The sequence below is a fragment of the Platalea leucorodia genome (genome assembly GCF_965183815.1).
Source record: "Platalea leucorodia genome assembly, chromosome: Z".
NCBI classification, from domain to species: domain Eukaryota; kingdom Metazoa; phylum Chordata; class Aves; order Pelecaniformes; family Threskiornithidae; genus Platalea; species Platalea leucorodia.
In genome coordinates this window covers 29,093,638-29,109,863 of record NC_138858.1, presented here as the reverse complement: position 1 = coordinate 29,109,863, position 16,226 = coordinate 29,093,638, and the positions used below count along the sequence as shown (strand labels likewise).

At 35.3% G+C, this 16,226-nt stretch overlaps 1 protein-coding gene across 4 annotated transcripts in view; it reads left to right on the top strand.

The window, feature by feature from the left end:
- Positions 1–15,703, top strand: part of TNPO1 (transportin 1) — a gene marked incomplete at its 3' end in the record, with an annotated part of 59,889 nt that extends 44,186 nt beyond the window's left edge. For all 4 annotated transcript variants that reach the window (XM_082336154.1, XM_082336153.1, XM_082336152.1 and 1 more), the window contains 11 exons: positions 721–807; positions 1,571–1,678; positions 1,880–2,038; positions 2,132–2,219; positions 3,326–3,424; positions 3,631–3,726; positions 6,593–6,668; positions 7,461–7,560; positions 9,000–9,074; positions 11,914–12,056; positions 13,623–15,703. In XM_082336154.1, the coding sequence (XP_082192280.1) occupies positions 721–807; positions 1,571–1,678; positions 1,880–2,038; positions 2,132–2,219; positions 3,326–3,424; positions 3,631–3,726; positions 6,593–6,668; positions 7,461–7,560; positions 9,000–9,074; positions 11,914–12,021 (996 nt within the window). The remainder of the gene's footprint in view (positions 1–720; positions 808–1,570; positions 1,679–1,879; positions 2,039–2,131; positions 2,220–3,325; positions 3,425–3,630; positions 3,727–6,592; positions 6,669–7,460; positions 7,561–8,999; positions 9,075–11,913; positions 12,057–13,622) is intronic.
- Positions 15,704–16,226: the final 523 nt, after the last annotated feature.

Here is a 16,226-nt window from a genome sequence, read left to right as displayed (position 1 = left end):
CATTTGACAGCACCAGGAGGAAGCTACATGGGAGCTCCTGGTGATGGTGGGACTTTCTTCAGTCACTTAGAATTTTGTATCTTTGGATATAGCATTAGCTGGCATCATCTGTTGGCTCTTTAGATACCTTCTGGGAGCCACAGCACTGTAGGGATGCCTTGCCGAATGTCTTCATGACAGTGGCTGTGCAGTGGCAGGGAAGATGCAACAGTTTTATACAGAATGGGTAAGTGCATTCTTCTGGAGGGACAGGAAATTACTTTCTTCATGGACGGTTAGTTACTTGAGGAAGAAGTTCCAGGTACTTAGGGTTGTAGCATCAGAGTAATAGGAAGTGGTTGAGAAAAGCAGGTGGCAGATGCACAGCAAGATGGCATTGCAAGTAAACTCATTTTCCATAGGCTGTGAGGCAAACATATAGATTTGTAACAAGCCAGGCAGCTATTAAAAGTTGCTAGACTGAAACCTAACCTGCAGGAAAAGATTCACTCTGCAAAGGTACTTATGCACTTCAGCAAAAAATCTGAAGACACAAGTTGTAAATTCTAATATTAAACTACTTCTACATATTGTAACAACAATTGAATTACAGTACATCAGGGGTTTTTTGCTGAAAAAGTAGAATATATATCAGTTCTTAATACATTTGTTTTCTAGCTTTGAAATAAAATAGTATGCAGTGAAGTGTTACAGAAGCTGATGCCTTTTCATCCTAAACAGGAATATATTCAGATGCTAATGCCTCCATTAATCCAGAAGTGGAACATGTTGAAGGATGAAGATAAAGATCTCTTCCCTTTATTAGAGGTAAACGTTAAAATTTGAGTATTTTTTCTCAACCTCTTTTAGAAATGACACTTTCTCCTAAAGATGCTCCTACTAGGAAGTATGACTATAAAAGCTGACAGTTAGGTATTTCCCATTATGGAGAAAATATTCTGACTGTAGTAAGAAAATTTTGTGACTGAGGAAATGTCATTAGGTTTAGCAGAAATCTTTTAGATTCTTTTCTGCCACTCTGGAGTGTTTTCTTTGATGGGATTCTTTTAGGGGAGAAAAAAAAAAGTTCCATTCCCCTTTTATTCTTGTCTTCTCTCTCCTTGCTCTCTTCATCCCTCCATTAAAACTATTGTCAGACAAGCTGAAGGTATGGACCAGACCATGTAGTCTATTCTCTCTGCTTTCCAAGCGTGAAGCAGGAAAGCACCTCTAGAAAAATTAGTTTCATAACTCTTAGGTAATGTTAGGTCAAGATACTGAAGCCTAGTGTAAGTGCTGGCTGAATTATCGTAACTGGTTTTGTATGCACTTTCTTGGCTGCCTCTAAGAAGATGCTGCTGCTGAGAAATTTTCTCAGCTGCCATATGTAGGAGAGAGTAACAACTTGCTGATAGTTGTCTTGGCTCAGCTAGTCGGTACTGCCTTTCTAGGTTGCGTTTACTTAATCAGTTACATGTTGGTGTACTTAAAATGCTAATTGCTTTTAATTCACCTCTGCCAAGTAAAAGGCACTTGAAGGATGTGAGGAAAGGTAGTGACTGTTTTCTCTCTCATCTTTTTTTAATTCCAGTGCCTGTCGTCAGTTGCTACTGCCTTGCAATCTGGCTTTCTTCCATACTGTGAACCTGTGTACCAGCGCTGTGTAAATCTGGTGCAGAAGACCCTTGCACAAGCCATGGTATTTTTCTATTGCAATTCCAATGTTTTCAGAATATCTCCTTAAACCAATCTGTTAACTATGTAAAGTTACGGGTTTGCAGGGAGATTTGTAGTATAACCATTGAATAGCTAAATAAAATTGCAGTTCTGAATTTTTTTTTATGCACATCCCTGAGAAAATCTAATACTCGTTTTGAAAATGCGTACTTATTTGTTGCAGTTGCATAATGCTCAGCCAGACCAATATGAGGCTCCAGATAAAGATTTCATGATTGTGGCTCTTGATTTACTCAGTGGTTTAGCTGAAGGACTTGGAGGCAACATTGAACAGCTAGTGGCTCGCAGCAATATCCTGACACTAATGTACCAATGCATGCAGGTGAGATGAGTAACCTGTTGGATCCAAGGATTTTCTTTCTTAAGAGAATCAGAAACACCTCTAGAATTGTTGTTTTTTTCTTCCTCTCTTTAGGATAAAATGCCTGAGGTACGACAGAGTTCTTTTGCATTGTTAGGTGATCTCACAAAGGCGTGTTTTCAGCATGTTAAGCCTTGCATCGGTATGTTTCTTTTACATATTAAACAATTAACTTGTTTTACAAACTGATAAGAGGCTGGTTTAGCCATTGTTAAGCTCCCTATTCCATGGGTTGCCTTTGCTGGTGTTGTAAGTTTTCATTTTCCTTTATCGGCAAGGGTCTGTAGACTTTTCTCCTTCAAATTGTGTGTTTAAAAGACATGCTCTTATTTTTGTAGACAGTGCAAAAGTTCATTTTTGTCCTTGATTATAATAATGTAACAAACTACCTGTGGTGCTGGAATACAGCAAAACAGGTGTACTTAGACTTCAATTAGAACAGTTGCTTGCTTTGATAAATTCTTGAATTTATAGCTTTTTTTGTTCTACTAGAATCTATTGCTACATAAAATTTTATATATATATATAAAAAAATGAGAAAACTTGGCTAGAGGGTAGGTTTTGGTTTGGTTTTTTGCTTTGTTTTTAATTTCAGTAGGGAATTAGCATCAGTTATACACTTCCATGACATTTGCTGTCTGTTCCCGCAGATATTCTTGAGGAACACTTAACTTGCCAAATGAATGCTTAGATAGGCTTGGAATTTAAAGTTTATTTGGCAGATGTTATAATCTATCTTTGTGACTATTTTTTTCTTAAAATTTAATCAAGGATGTGATTGCCTTCTAGGGTCCATTGTTTTCTCAAGCATAGCTGAGTACATAGCTATCCAGGTGATCTGAGGGTTGTTCAACTATGTTGTAAAACTACAAGTACTTGTAGCTGTGGTTTTTTTCTTCTTCCCTCTTCCCCTCTCCCCTGCTGTGCCAGGAAGGGAAGGGGAGAAAAAAGGTTTCTAGAGTTACATAAAGATAAAGCCTATTAGAAACATTTTAAAATCATAATTTGAAAAGATTTGCATTGATCTGCTTAGGTTCTAAAATCCAGGTTAATCTGATATATGGCAGAAATATAGCTCTTGTTAATTCATGTGTAACACTTTCCAAGCATTTAAATAGGCTTACATTTTTTTTAGACTTTTTAAATTTATTTAAAACTCCCCCCCCCCCACCCCCCCCGTGATCTTACAGTAATAGGACAAGATAGTTGTATTGTGTGATGAGATTTTTAAAATGTTGTTCTTTCTAGCTGATTTCATGCCCATTTTGGGAACCAACCTAAACCCCGAATTCATTTCTGTGTGTAACAATGCCACCTGGGCAATTGGAGAAATCTCCATCCAGATGGGTAAGATTGCTTTTTCTTTGAATCTTTGCACATTTAGCATGGTTTGTCTGGGTGTTTTTTTAGTGATACTTTCATGTTAAAATGTAAATTAAATTTGAGATTCTTGTCCTTGTTAGTAAGTTGAATGTACCAGATCTATTTAGATATGTATATTAATGGTCATTTTCTTCTGAATCTTTTTTTTTTTTTTTTTTTGGCTGTTTCAGGTATAGAGATGCAGCCTTATATTCCAATGGTGTTGCACCAGCTTGTAGAAATAATTAACAGACCCAACACACCAAAGACGTTGTTAGAGAACACAGGTACCCAAAAACTGACCCATATGTGGTGAAGCGAATTACAGATTTTTTTTTTTTTTTTTAATAATGATTTTAAAAATTGCATAGGGGAACCACACCAGAACTGATTTTATTGCTATATATTTGGCTTTTATAAGCAAAAGCAACTCTGTTTTGCAGAAGCTCTTACAAGTCTCAGTCTTGCCGCAAACCATCTATCATATATCTAGATTCCTAAAGTAATTGCTTTCTCACTTTTATAATATTTATTATATTTATTTATCATCTGTTTAAGTATTTTTCCAGCTTTATTTATGTATTGAATATGACAAATGTATGCAGTAACACTTAAAGACTTAGTTCATACTGATTTTAATATATGCATGTCTTTACACGTGTACTGTATATATATGTCTAGTGTTTGAAACAAAGGTAATTGGCATATATAAAACAAATAACGAACTCCTTGAATTTACAAAAAAATGCACTCCTTTTTTTTTTTTTTTTTTTAAGATATACTTGTAATATCATGCACAAAAATCTAGATCTGTGATGGCAGTTTTACCACAACATAACTGAAATAATGTAGAACTTCTATTCCCTGGTCACTTAATAACAAATTTCTGAAAAGAATTCTAAAAATGGTATGCATGTTTTATGTTCTGGCCCACAGCTTTGCCTTCCAAATTGGGAGCAATCCCCAAATGCCTTACTGAATCAGAATTTCTGAGGCTTGTTTCTTTTGCATTTATAGAGGACACGTTCTGGTATGAAGAGCACCTTCCATACTTCAGCAAAGCTTTATTAATAATTTGACAGGTTTCTGGTTTAATATTTTACTAATTAAGAATCTTTTTTCTGTTTGAAAACTTTCTTGCACAAAAATGACGGTTTAGTCATTATACCTGACATGATTGAAAATTATGCAAATTCAGTGCTACGGTTATATTTTTTGAGCTAAGCAAGAGATAAATTGGAGAGAGATTTTCAGTGCATATTTTTCCTCTGGTATTCTCTAAACTTAAAAGCTGTACTTTCTCTGCCCCCTTCCCTGTCCCCCTGTTTAGTATGGAAGGTGAGCTTGAAGGAAAAATTACCTAGTTATCTGGCGTATTATAGGTACTACTTTTTGAAAAGATAATTTTGGAGCAAATACCTACTTGTTGTGAAATATACCATGGAATAGTATAGCAATATAAATTTTCTTTCCCCCTGCCCCGACTCCCTTCTTCTGCACTGATGGATGTGTAATACCTGTAACTGAGAGGCATCCAGTACTTAAATGTTTGCTTCCATCATTGTTAGAGAATTTTGAAGCATCCAAACACTGACTTTTTTTTTTTATTCTCTTAATAGTTACTTTAAATGTGGATGCATAACTGCAAATAAATGTTGAGTGTGGTGTACTTATAATAAGTTTGTTGTGGGATATTGTGCTGCATGCCACTAGTATGTGCAAGAATATTACTGTTTTCTGCTTTAGCTTGCTATGTAATGAGCTATGAAAACACTTCTATCAAAACATGAGACGACCTTAAGTAAAAGTAATTCCATAGAAAATAACCAGTACATGCCAAAAAGTTGAGCTTTGACAGAGATACTATTCCTTATACAGACCGTAGCTGTGAGAACTTACAGATAAAACTTAAAAGTGTATTTTCATTTGAAAGTAGCACTTTAAATGCAGTTTTATAAGTTAGATCTGCCAAAAGTTTTAGACATTGCATATTGAAATTGAGTAACATCAGGGCAAAACAGTATATTACTAGTGAGCTGCAGCTTTCATGGAATGAGTACGTTTCAAACTGCTAGCATATCCTACACCAAACTTTTATTGGAGAAAGCATCATCTGCTTTATTGCATGTTTCATGAAACTGTTGGCAAATGCCTGTTAATTAGAGTGTTGCATAGTATGTCCCTTGAACATAGGTTTCCTTTCTCTGCTTCATATAAATCTGCTGGATTTTAGTATTATTCATGTATTTTGCTTCAAGTAATCCTGATACATTATTCCCCACCCTCTCCTTTTTCTAAAGATTAATCTTCTGTGAGTTGAGCAAACACCATTAAAACACATTTGCATGATGATATTTTCTTCAATCTATTCCTCAGAACAAAGGACCAAACTACCTAATCATCTGATGAAGCAATTTTGTTTTTCATGTGTCCATATGCCTTGGTATCAGAAGTCAGGTTCTTATATGACTTCTATGAGGAAGCCTTTTGTGAACAGGAGAAATACTGGGATTAAAGAATTAATCTGCAGTCACTTTAAATTCTCTACAAGATTATGAAGAAAACAAATATTTGGTGCTCTTTGAGAAGTGTTATATCTATTTAGCATTTTTAGATAGACCACAATATTTTCCATGTAAAAGTATTTATAAATGTATTTTTACTGATAGGGTAGGTATATTAAAATCTTGAATTCTAAATATTGAAAAAAATAAAATGTTTAGAATACTTGAAACTAAAACTGAAACTGGCTAATTCCTTTTTATCAAGACTATCCATAATAGTACATTTGAATAAAAACTTCAAAATGTGTAGTAGGTAAATTTACTGTAAGAGGTTACCCTGAAGAGGGCAAAATGACTGCTTACATCAGAAAGCCTTTGGGATTTTAAATTGTGTTTTTGGTGTTCTCTCATTTACTTCTTCAATTTTTCTTTTACCCTGGAGAGTATACCATATATGTTGCTGCCTCTTATTTAGGGGGTGGTAATAAACAGCACTGGTGAAATCTTATGTTTATTATCATACACAGATTCTGTTGGTTTCTGTTTCTGAGTTATTTGTTGTTTTTTCTTTATTTTTTCTCCTCCCCCCTCATTTGCTCATGTCTTGGTTGGCGTTTGGTGGTGTATAACCGTGATTGCGTTACCTTAGCAATAACAATTGGTCGTCTTGGTTACGTTTGTCCTCAAGAGGTGGCCCCCATGCTACAGCAGTTTATAAGACCCTGGTGTGTATTATTCAATCTTTTTTTTTTAATTCATTTTTCTTCACTCTCTTTCTTTCTTCTCTCTATCTCACTTTTAGATATATTTTCAGTTGGTTACAAAATCTCAATCCTTAATCATTGCCAACCATGTGACTAATCTTGTCCTATCAGGTTTGTGAGTTTTTAGTAGCACCGTCATGTATTCTTTATGTTGTGGCTAACGACTAATTTATGCATGGGATAAGATTGTCACATGCTTGCTGTGTTAAAGCTTGACTATGAAAGAGCATTTTAAAATCCACCAGAATGATAATACAATGCATGCAAATACTGTAAAATTTAAACCGTGCATTACTTTACTTAAAATTCAGTCTGAGGCTTGAATTGCTGTAAGGAGTATATGTTTATAGATCTGTTATGTATAAAATAGCTTGCTTGCTGCTGTAAAAGTTAAATAACTGTTCTGTAAGTGGTATCTGACACAATTCATACTGTGATAGTATTATATGTTCCGCTTCTAATAATGATAGTTTCTATAAATATTTCAGATACATGTTTCTTTTGTATTTAATGGAATACAGGTCACACTTCATAACTGTATATAGTACAACAGGAAAGCAAGATTATGGAGATGATGCCTAATGGGAATATGCTAGTAAAGACTGTGGACAACTTTTTCTAAGAGTTCAAAATAGTGTTTCAGATCATTATCATCATCAGTGTGACTTATTCCATCAAATACTGTCATCTAGTTCTGACTTGATTGAAGAAAAAGTAATAGAGTTATCTAAGTTTTGGTCTCCAACTTGCTAGGTGCACCTCTCTGCGAAACATAAGAGACAATGAGGAAAAGGATTCAGCGTTCCGCGGGATATGTACCATGATCTCGGTCAACCCCAGTGGAGTAGTTCAAGTAAGATACATGAATAGATCTTAACTTCTTTTCTTTACTCATGTGAAATTTAGTGAAAGCTGCATATGGAGTAGGATGTGATTCCCTGCAGTACATGATGTAGCTTTATTTTGAGGTCAAGGAGGCCAAAATGTTTATATTGCAAATGATACGTATCATGATGCTTCAGTAATTATCACCTAGCAAAGGAAAGGAGAAGAGTATTGTTAAATTCAGGTTTTTTCTTTTACTTAGAAAGAATATGTAAATAATGAATTTTGCTTAAAATAACTGTGTTTTGATACTTCTGTCAGGTTTTGTTCAGGATCTGTATAAAAATGTAAGCCAAAAGTTGGCATACTTAAACCTATTTTCCAGATGTAACCTAGGCTTTTAAAACAAGAAACAGAACAAAAACAGTAACCACCTCTTTATTCTTACAACTTGGGTAGGGAAGATTCTGTTTCAACTTTGGATATATTGCTTAAATAGTCAATGCGACAAGGAACATGTATCTCTAAAATGGTACATCTGAAGAAGAGAATATGACTTGCTCTTTAGACTCCATACCTCCAAAGTAAAGCTGTACCAATGTAATGTTTTCTAAGAGGAAAATGAAGGTGATTTTCCCTCTCCTCTGCCTGGAATTCTCCTTCCTGAAGCACAAGAACTGAGCCTCTACCTTGTTCTGAAATTTTCAGTTCATTTCACTTATGCCTTATTCTGTACTTAGCATTTCCCTCTTCTGCTGTCCATTTGTTCTTTCACATAGCTTAAGGGGAGGGCATAATTAAAGACTGTTTTCATTATCCCATCTCGCCTTCTCTCTAGTTGTTATCTTCAGTTCCTACCCAAAAACATGTGTGTTATCAACATAATGATTAAAGGCTGGTGTTTTAATGGTGTGGTAGGAGGTAATGCATGACAGCAGATGAACTAAGTATAGGGATTTTGGGGTGGCTTTAGTTTTGAACGTCTATGATAAACATTCTGTGTGTCCCACAAAAAAAAGTTCTGGCTCTGCTTGAAGAAATACAACAGCTTTTTTCCCCAACTGGGGAAATGTGTGAGAGAGTGAGTGTTGCGACTGCAGTCTTGAGTTTTTTGCTTGTTATTAAGGTGATTGGTTGTTGAACTTGGTATGTGTCCTGAAAGAATTCAAGTTAGGCAAGTGTGGTGTGGCAGGGGAGAGCGTTGTTTTTGGTTTTTTTTAACTGTGGTTTTATTAATCAAAAACCTAATTAAACAAAAACTATTGCTACACTCAACTATTTCTGTTTGTGAGCGCTTAGGCATACAATAACTTACTGTTATTGTCTGAATTAACTGGAACATAAATACATAAAACCAAAAGCAGTTCTGAATTAGGATCAAAGACCCTGCATAGTTGATGTCATCAAGCGTTGTTTTCAGACCTAAAAATTGAGGTTTCTAACCTATGTGATTGTTTAATCTTGTAGGACTTTATTTTTTTTTGTGATGCTGTTGCATCGTGGATTAGCCCAAAAGATGATCTCCGAGACATGTTCTGTAAGGTAATGTTTCTAATATAACAGTATATCCTAACAGTGCTTGTTTTGGATCCTCTGGTTTTTTTCTTGCTTTCTGTTTCCACTGTTAGCACTTACTGTGGTCATGGAGGCTTCTTTGAAAGGTCATAAATTTTCAGACAAAACAACATTAAAATCCTGGCTTTTTTTTTTTTAACCTATATTTTCTTATATTTAACTTTATTTTCTTATATGCATTTGGGTTATTCCAAACGTTCGTTAACAGTATTGAAAAGTTCACTTGAGATCTTATTTGAAGGGATAATCATCCTCAAAGAGCTTCTTATCATATCCAGCCTACTATGTTTTGCCTGCATTTGGAAGAACATGGTTTTTTATACCAGATTTAAGATTTTTTTTCCTAGAAAATGAGATTTGTATGGTTCAAGACTTTTTTGCCACGAAGATGCCTACTTTATTCTGGACAAATATCTAGAAAATTGCAAATCAAAAATATTCCATGCTATCCTGATCTGTTTCTCTTACTCCTGCTGAAAATAACTTTTCGGGATTGCTTACTCCTCCTCAGAATCCTTCTTGGATGAGCAGGTTTCAAGAAACTAACGTACAATTATACCCAAGAATACATCCCTAGACAAAGTGTCAATAGAATTTAAGTGAAAGGACCATTTGCCTTGTGTAAAAGAAGCAAAAAAAAACCCACCCGGAATGTTATATATTGTGTTTTGGCACTGGTGTTTTGGATTAGAGGGGGAAAAAAAAAAAAAAGAAACCTATTTCAGTTTCATGAACAGGTGCTGTTACTGTTCAGTAGTGTGACTCCCCTCACAAGTTGTAAAGTAAAATCTCTGTTTTTAGTAAGAATGTGTGTCAAAAGTTCACGATAATCCTCTTAAAGCAAAAATGGTGCATATTCCTAAGTATTCACTAGGATCATAGGTCAATATTGGCACTTTTTCTTCAAGTAATGTCATGTGTGAGCCACCGGAATAGAAGCTAGAACTTTTGTATCCTATCTTTAAGAGCAAAGACAGAAATCTCACTGTCCTAGTTAGCCTCTCAGATAACTAGTCTCCTTTGAAGGAACATTAGGTCCAGGAAATGCACAGCTGTGAGTATTCTAGCATCAGCAGAAGAGAACAGCAAATACTTACAAGCTTAAAAGAAAGTGCAGGATGATTGTCCAAAGCAGTCTCAGTGTGTGTTTCTGCACTGGTCCTTCAGCACTGAATACTTGCTTCAATAAGTTAGGCTCCTCTTTTTCAGACTCTTTCCAAGTTATCCATGTGGGATCTAATGCATTCAAACTAGACACAATGGTTCTTGGTCGCTTGGCATAAGGACATCCTTGCTTTTTAAAGTGTATTCTTTTGTGCTTTTTGCCATGCAAGAAAGGAGACAAAGCTTTCTTCAAGTGATGGCATGCACATTTTTTAGATTACTTCCTCATGAATACATGACTGCTGTAGTCCAGTTAAATGTTTTTCCAACAATAACTATGCCTTTCAGGAACAATGGAAAAAAAACTGGATTGTCCAGTATTTCTTTTTTTGTTTTGTTTTCTAGCACTAGAGCTGAGAGACAAAACACCATTTCCAAGAGCATAGGTAGATGAGCTGCCAGTGTTGAAATCTGACATATACCCGAAGAATTTTATCACTTTTTATAAAAGCGAGGTATCTGAAGACTGTAGATGAAGCTCACTTGCTAAAACTCTACTGGAAGATGATTTAAAAAGTGTTCCTTTTGTCATACCTGAACATTCTTAGATTTTCAGTAATTCCTGGCAGCTGGCTAATCTGACTCTTTGGGTTAGGAAAGAGAGGTGAGCCTGCTTCTGGAAGGTCTCTTTCAGGAAGAAAAGCAGTAAGTTAACTGATGAAGCTGCAATGTCATTATTGCTACATCCTGTTCAAGAACAGCTCTGCTTGAGAATGTTGTGTTGAGGTTAAACTCAGCACCATGAGCTTTAACATTGCCTTTTCTGTGAGGATGTGTTCATGATAGACTGTTCCACAATTCAGTATCCTTGAATTTAAAAAAGAAAAACAAAACTTTGGACTCCATTGGCTTTATTTTCTATGATGAGGAGCCATTTCATCTGCTTTTATTCTTTCTAATGTTTGCCTTTTAACCTGCTGTTTTCAGAGCTGACATAGTAAGACCTTTTTGATAGCATCATTTAATTTTCATAGTTTTCAGTTAATTTATTACATTGGAAAGGCCAGATTGAAACCTGTAGATTTTTTTTTCCCCCCCTCTTTCACTGGCTTTTGACTGCCACTGACTCTGGATCCCTGTTCTTTCAAAACACAAAAGATTTTAACAGCTTCCTTTTTAGTGACAGTTGTCTTACAGGTTCCGTGGAAAAAAGAGAGCTCTCACAGGATGCTTCTGTATTTGTGCTAGAAATTGACAGGCAATTTCTGTCACATGTTGGCTGCAGTTCTGGCTCAGCTTTCTTCCCACAACATATTACACATTTAAAAAAGAAATGTGAACACAGTAATCTTAACATATATAAACTGTGTCAATTGATAAAATGTTTAGCATGCTGAAATGGCCTAACTTGAGGTTGTAAGTCACCTTACTCATTAAAAATACATATAGATATGTATACACACACTAATTTGTGCGGGTAGCTATATTCTATATGTCACCCTTAAAAGAAAAACCATTTCAGTTAAGAAAGACATTACTAGACTTCCTTTGTTTCTTAGTAGCATTTCAATATTAAATTGGAGAATTCAAATGGACAGATGTACAATCCAGCAGTTTGTGGCTTACTGCATATGTTGCTAGTAAATAAAGATCATGTATCTACCATTTAGTGATTATCTGGACTTCCCCCTCTCATTTGTAGATTCTTCATGGATTTAAAAATCAAGTTGGGGATGAGAATTGGAGGCGTTTCTCTGACCAGTTTCCTCTTCCCTTAAAAGAGCGCCTTGCAGCTTACTATGGAGTTTAACCTCATGCACTGTAGCTGCAGTCCCATAATTAGAGGTAAGCACACAAATCTTCCTTGCTGAACAGAGCTGTATAACAGACTTCCTCCCTGTTTGCATTATATGGAACATAATTAATTCATCAGACTAGATTTTTTCAGATATGCTGGATGAGATATCCTTCCTTCCTATAACAAGGAAAAAAAAGGGATGATAGTATACCTAAATGATGGTAGCTGTAGCAAAAGCAGTTGTCTGACTCTGTTATTGTATTTTTCCAGAGAAAGAAAGAGAGAAAGAAAGAAAAAGTGAGTGTATGATAGACACGGTAGTGTGTCAAGATAAGGTTGGAAGTGTAGATGTTACAAAGTTCCAGTTCAGGCTTAATAAGCAAAGTGATGAATGTGATCCTCAAGCCATCATGCTAAAGACACAGACTCCCTTATGTCTTACGAATTAGTAGCTGGCGGATGTTGTCTAAGCAGGAATATTTCTCTAGGATAGGAGAGCAAGTTTGCTAACACACTTTAGCCATGAGAAGTCCAATATATTCCTAACCACATACTAGCTAGATGATCTTCGCATTGAATAAAGGATGTTGTGCTAATCTGTAACTACTGTAACTGTAGAGCTTGATGTTTTGGAAAGGCTGATGTTTTTATTATTGCCATACTCCATTTTGTGCACCAATTCAGAATTGTTATAGTTCTGTGTGGAGAATGATTCAACTTCAGCAAAGAACAGTGATAGTGCATTCTAGAACAGTTATTATACCACCTTGCTTTGTATGCTGTCTGTGCACACTGTATAAAACAGATTTCCCCTGTGTAAAGTAGTGTGATACTGTGAAGAGATTATCATACTACCCAAAAAAGAAGGTGAATTAAGTTTATTCAGTCAGTCTTTATATAAATTTGACACTTGCTGTAAAACTTTTGTACTGAAATTATGCGAGCGAATCATTCAATTCTGTTTTGTTCTTGAATGGACAACTATTTAAAAGTCAGCCTAAGATTTTTTTCAAATTCAGTGACATAAGAAATCCCGTTTGAATTACATGTTTGATCTGAACAATGGATTAAAAACAAACCAATTTCAAACATTTACATATTTACCAATGAGGGCATTTTAGTTGTGACATAAGGGTGTTTTCTTCTAATGAAGAGGAATCCAAAGGATAAAATTCACCGTTATTCTTAGGAGGAGACACTATGGCTATCTTTTTTAATCCAGCTAAAAGTGTAGTTGTTAGATCAGTAGCAGATATGTTTAGTACTCTTCCTCAATATCATAGCTACCTCATAATTTTGTGCTAAAAATGGAAAAGCTTGTTAGAATATGTAGGACTGCTTTTATCTTAAATCTAAGCTTAGCCACAATAGTGGAACTGTCAGTGTAGCTTTAAAGCATACATTGTTGTTTCATGAATAATAATTTACCTGATATAAATGAGCTCTTTTCTTAAACAGACTTAAAAGGGAAAATCTAGGCATAAATTAGTTTTTAAGTTAAAGGCTGGCACCTACTGCTTAAAAAAGGTGAAAAGCCTCTTTGTTTATGCACAGATCTGTCAGTTAAGGTTCAAGGTAAGATTTCACTATACCTTTATCTTTTCCTTTCACAGGTCCTTCAGTCTGGGAGACTATGAGGGAGCCTCTGCACCCAGGGAAAATGTTACCCTTTACTGGGGGGAAGGGTAAACCAGTAGGGAATACAGTACAATCCCAACCCTACTGGGAGGGGCGGGAGGGAGGTGTTGCCGTCACTGTATTAAGTCGATGTTGGGAAATGTTTTAACATCTGGAGCCTTTGTGGGTGGAAATCTGTCTCCTATTACAACTCTGCACTGGATGTGAAGAAGAAAAAAAAAAAAAGAATCTAGTTACAAAACAGCACATTCTGGAATATTGTGGGGAATTGTACCAAAATAAGAACCATATAATTGAACCATAGGGATACGTAAAGAGGAAAACTATTTTGCGCACAATAAAGGAAACCTAAGAATGGGGGTCACAAACAGTAAAAGGCTTTCTTTTTTCTTTTATGTTTTTTTTTAAGTAAGGGTTTTCTACATTATTTCATCCTGCTTGATGGGATTCCTAGGTATTTGCATGTTAATGAAGAACTACACAAATGAAGTTAGTGCAGTTAAAATGCAGCTTGTGTCTATTAGAAGCAGGCACTTGCAGTGTACAATATAAGAACCCCATCATAAATTAATAAAGGTTAACTTGGACAAAATGAAGCAACCTGCAAGCTGCCAAATGAGTCACTCCTTTCATTTTTGGGGTAAGGGGAGGGACATTTCAAAGGAGAGATTGACATCTTAATTTTTACATTAAAAAAAGAATTAAAGTAGTGGATATGATTTGATTATTGTACTTCATTAGATTTAATTTCTAGAGTAAGGCATTATTCTTAACGTGCAGTTTAAGGTTCAGGCATGCGTTCTGGCTCATAGTGATCAGAAGTAATTTAAATTAGTGGGAAAGTAGCATGCTTGCATCACATAGAGTGAAATTGGTATACATTTACCTATGTTGCGCCAGTTTTGTGTTGCAGTTTACCAATTCAATATAGCCCTGCATTTGAAATTCCTTTTTTAAGATTCTGTGGATTTTATTTTTATTAAGAATATAGATATAAAGTACTGTAGTTAACAATTAGGCCTTGAAATACCTTTTTAGGATCTGTTAAGAATAAGATTGATATTGTATTGTGTGTAACCTGCACAATGTGGAAAGCTGATATAGCTGTGCAAAATATTTGCCTCTGTGCTGTCAGTGTGATGTGCTTTCTGCATGGTTATATACTAGTGATTTTATCAGAATCTCTAAACATGAGTTACATGGTAAGACCCGTTAAAGGCTGCATAAATGTTAGTTGGCACATAAAGACAATTGTAGAAGTTGATGACATGATTGCTATATTTGTGTTTATTCCCACTCAACATATTACCTTCTATGCTTTCTTTTTGTTCAAAGCATGATCTTAAAAGAGATGTTTAAGTTAATGGATGTAATGCAGGGTATCTACACTGTATCGGCGCATGTTGGTGGCCCTTTGTGATGTAGTTAAATGCACAAGGGTGCAAGTTTAAAGCTATGGAGTGAAAGTTGGTTTGGATCCTCTTCATTTCATTTGTTTAGCTTTTCTGTTGTGTTTTTTTTTTCTCTACTTACATGTATTCCTGTGAATAAATCCTTGTTAAGTTAACCCTTTACTTTTCCTTCCATGTGTATTTTCTTATGTACTGTGAATGTGAAATCCTAACTGGTACACTTGATCTTGTGTCCATCTGAAAGTGGCAAGTCTTTAATAATTTAGATTGCCTAAAGAGTATCCCATGATGATAAAGGAAAATGGAGAGACTTTTAACTCTGCTGGTCAGAGGTGAAGCCACACCTTTCCATTTTTCAAGTGCTGCATAATTAATCTGCAAAACAAAATTAAGCCATAACAGCCTTTTTATAGATTTAGTTTCTCACCTTTGCATTGCAGAATGGATACTGGATAACAGTTTTGGGGTTTTTTGTTTGTTTGTTTGTTTTTTTAAGAACTTGCTCTTCTTTGCATGGTTCTGTTCTTTGACTGTTGAATGATTTAGCCATTGCACTGATGTTTGAGCTGTGTGAGTGTGAACTTACAAATGCTGTTTAAAGAGTTTTGATTTTTTTTTTTAAAATGCATGATAGCATGCATGTTTTACATCCCCCTTCCCCCTGCCCCTTTTTTTTGGCTTTGCAAATTTTAATGGATTATGCCTGAAGAATAGTTTGGACATGTACTGTACAAAGTACATTCAGTAATGCTACTACATAGTATTCAATTTGGTCAAAATTGCATGTGATAACTTGCTTTCAAATTACATTGCTTTGGTAGCAAATACAAAACTCCTTCTTAACTAATAAATCTGAAGTAAATTAGTAATAGTCACTAAAAACACTTTAAATTCTGGAAGAAAAAAAAAAAAACAACAAACCTTTAAAATTTAGCAAGGTGGGATGTTATTTTAGACCCAAACTTGCTTTAATTTTGAGTGTGTTTGAACATTAGGGAAGAGTTTCAGAGAAAATACATTAAAAAAATTGTAGAATAGAAAACCTCCCCAAATAATACTGTAGTATAACAGCTAGAATCTGAGTTTAACTAAACTTCTTAAATTTCAGAAAGCCCCTTTAACCAAATAAAACCACTCCACCTCACCTCAGATTAACTTAGGATGCCA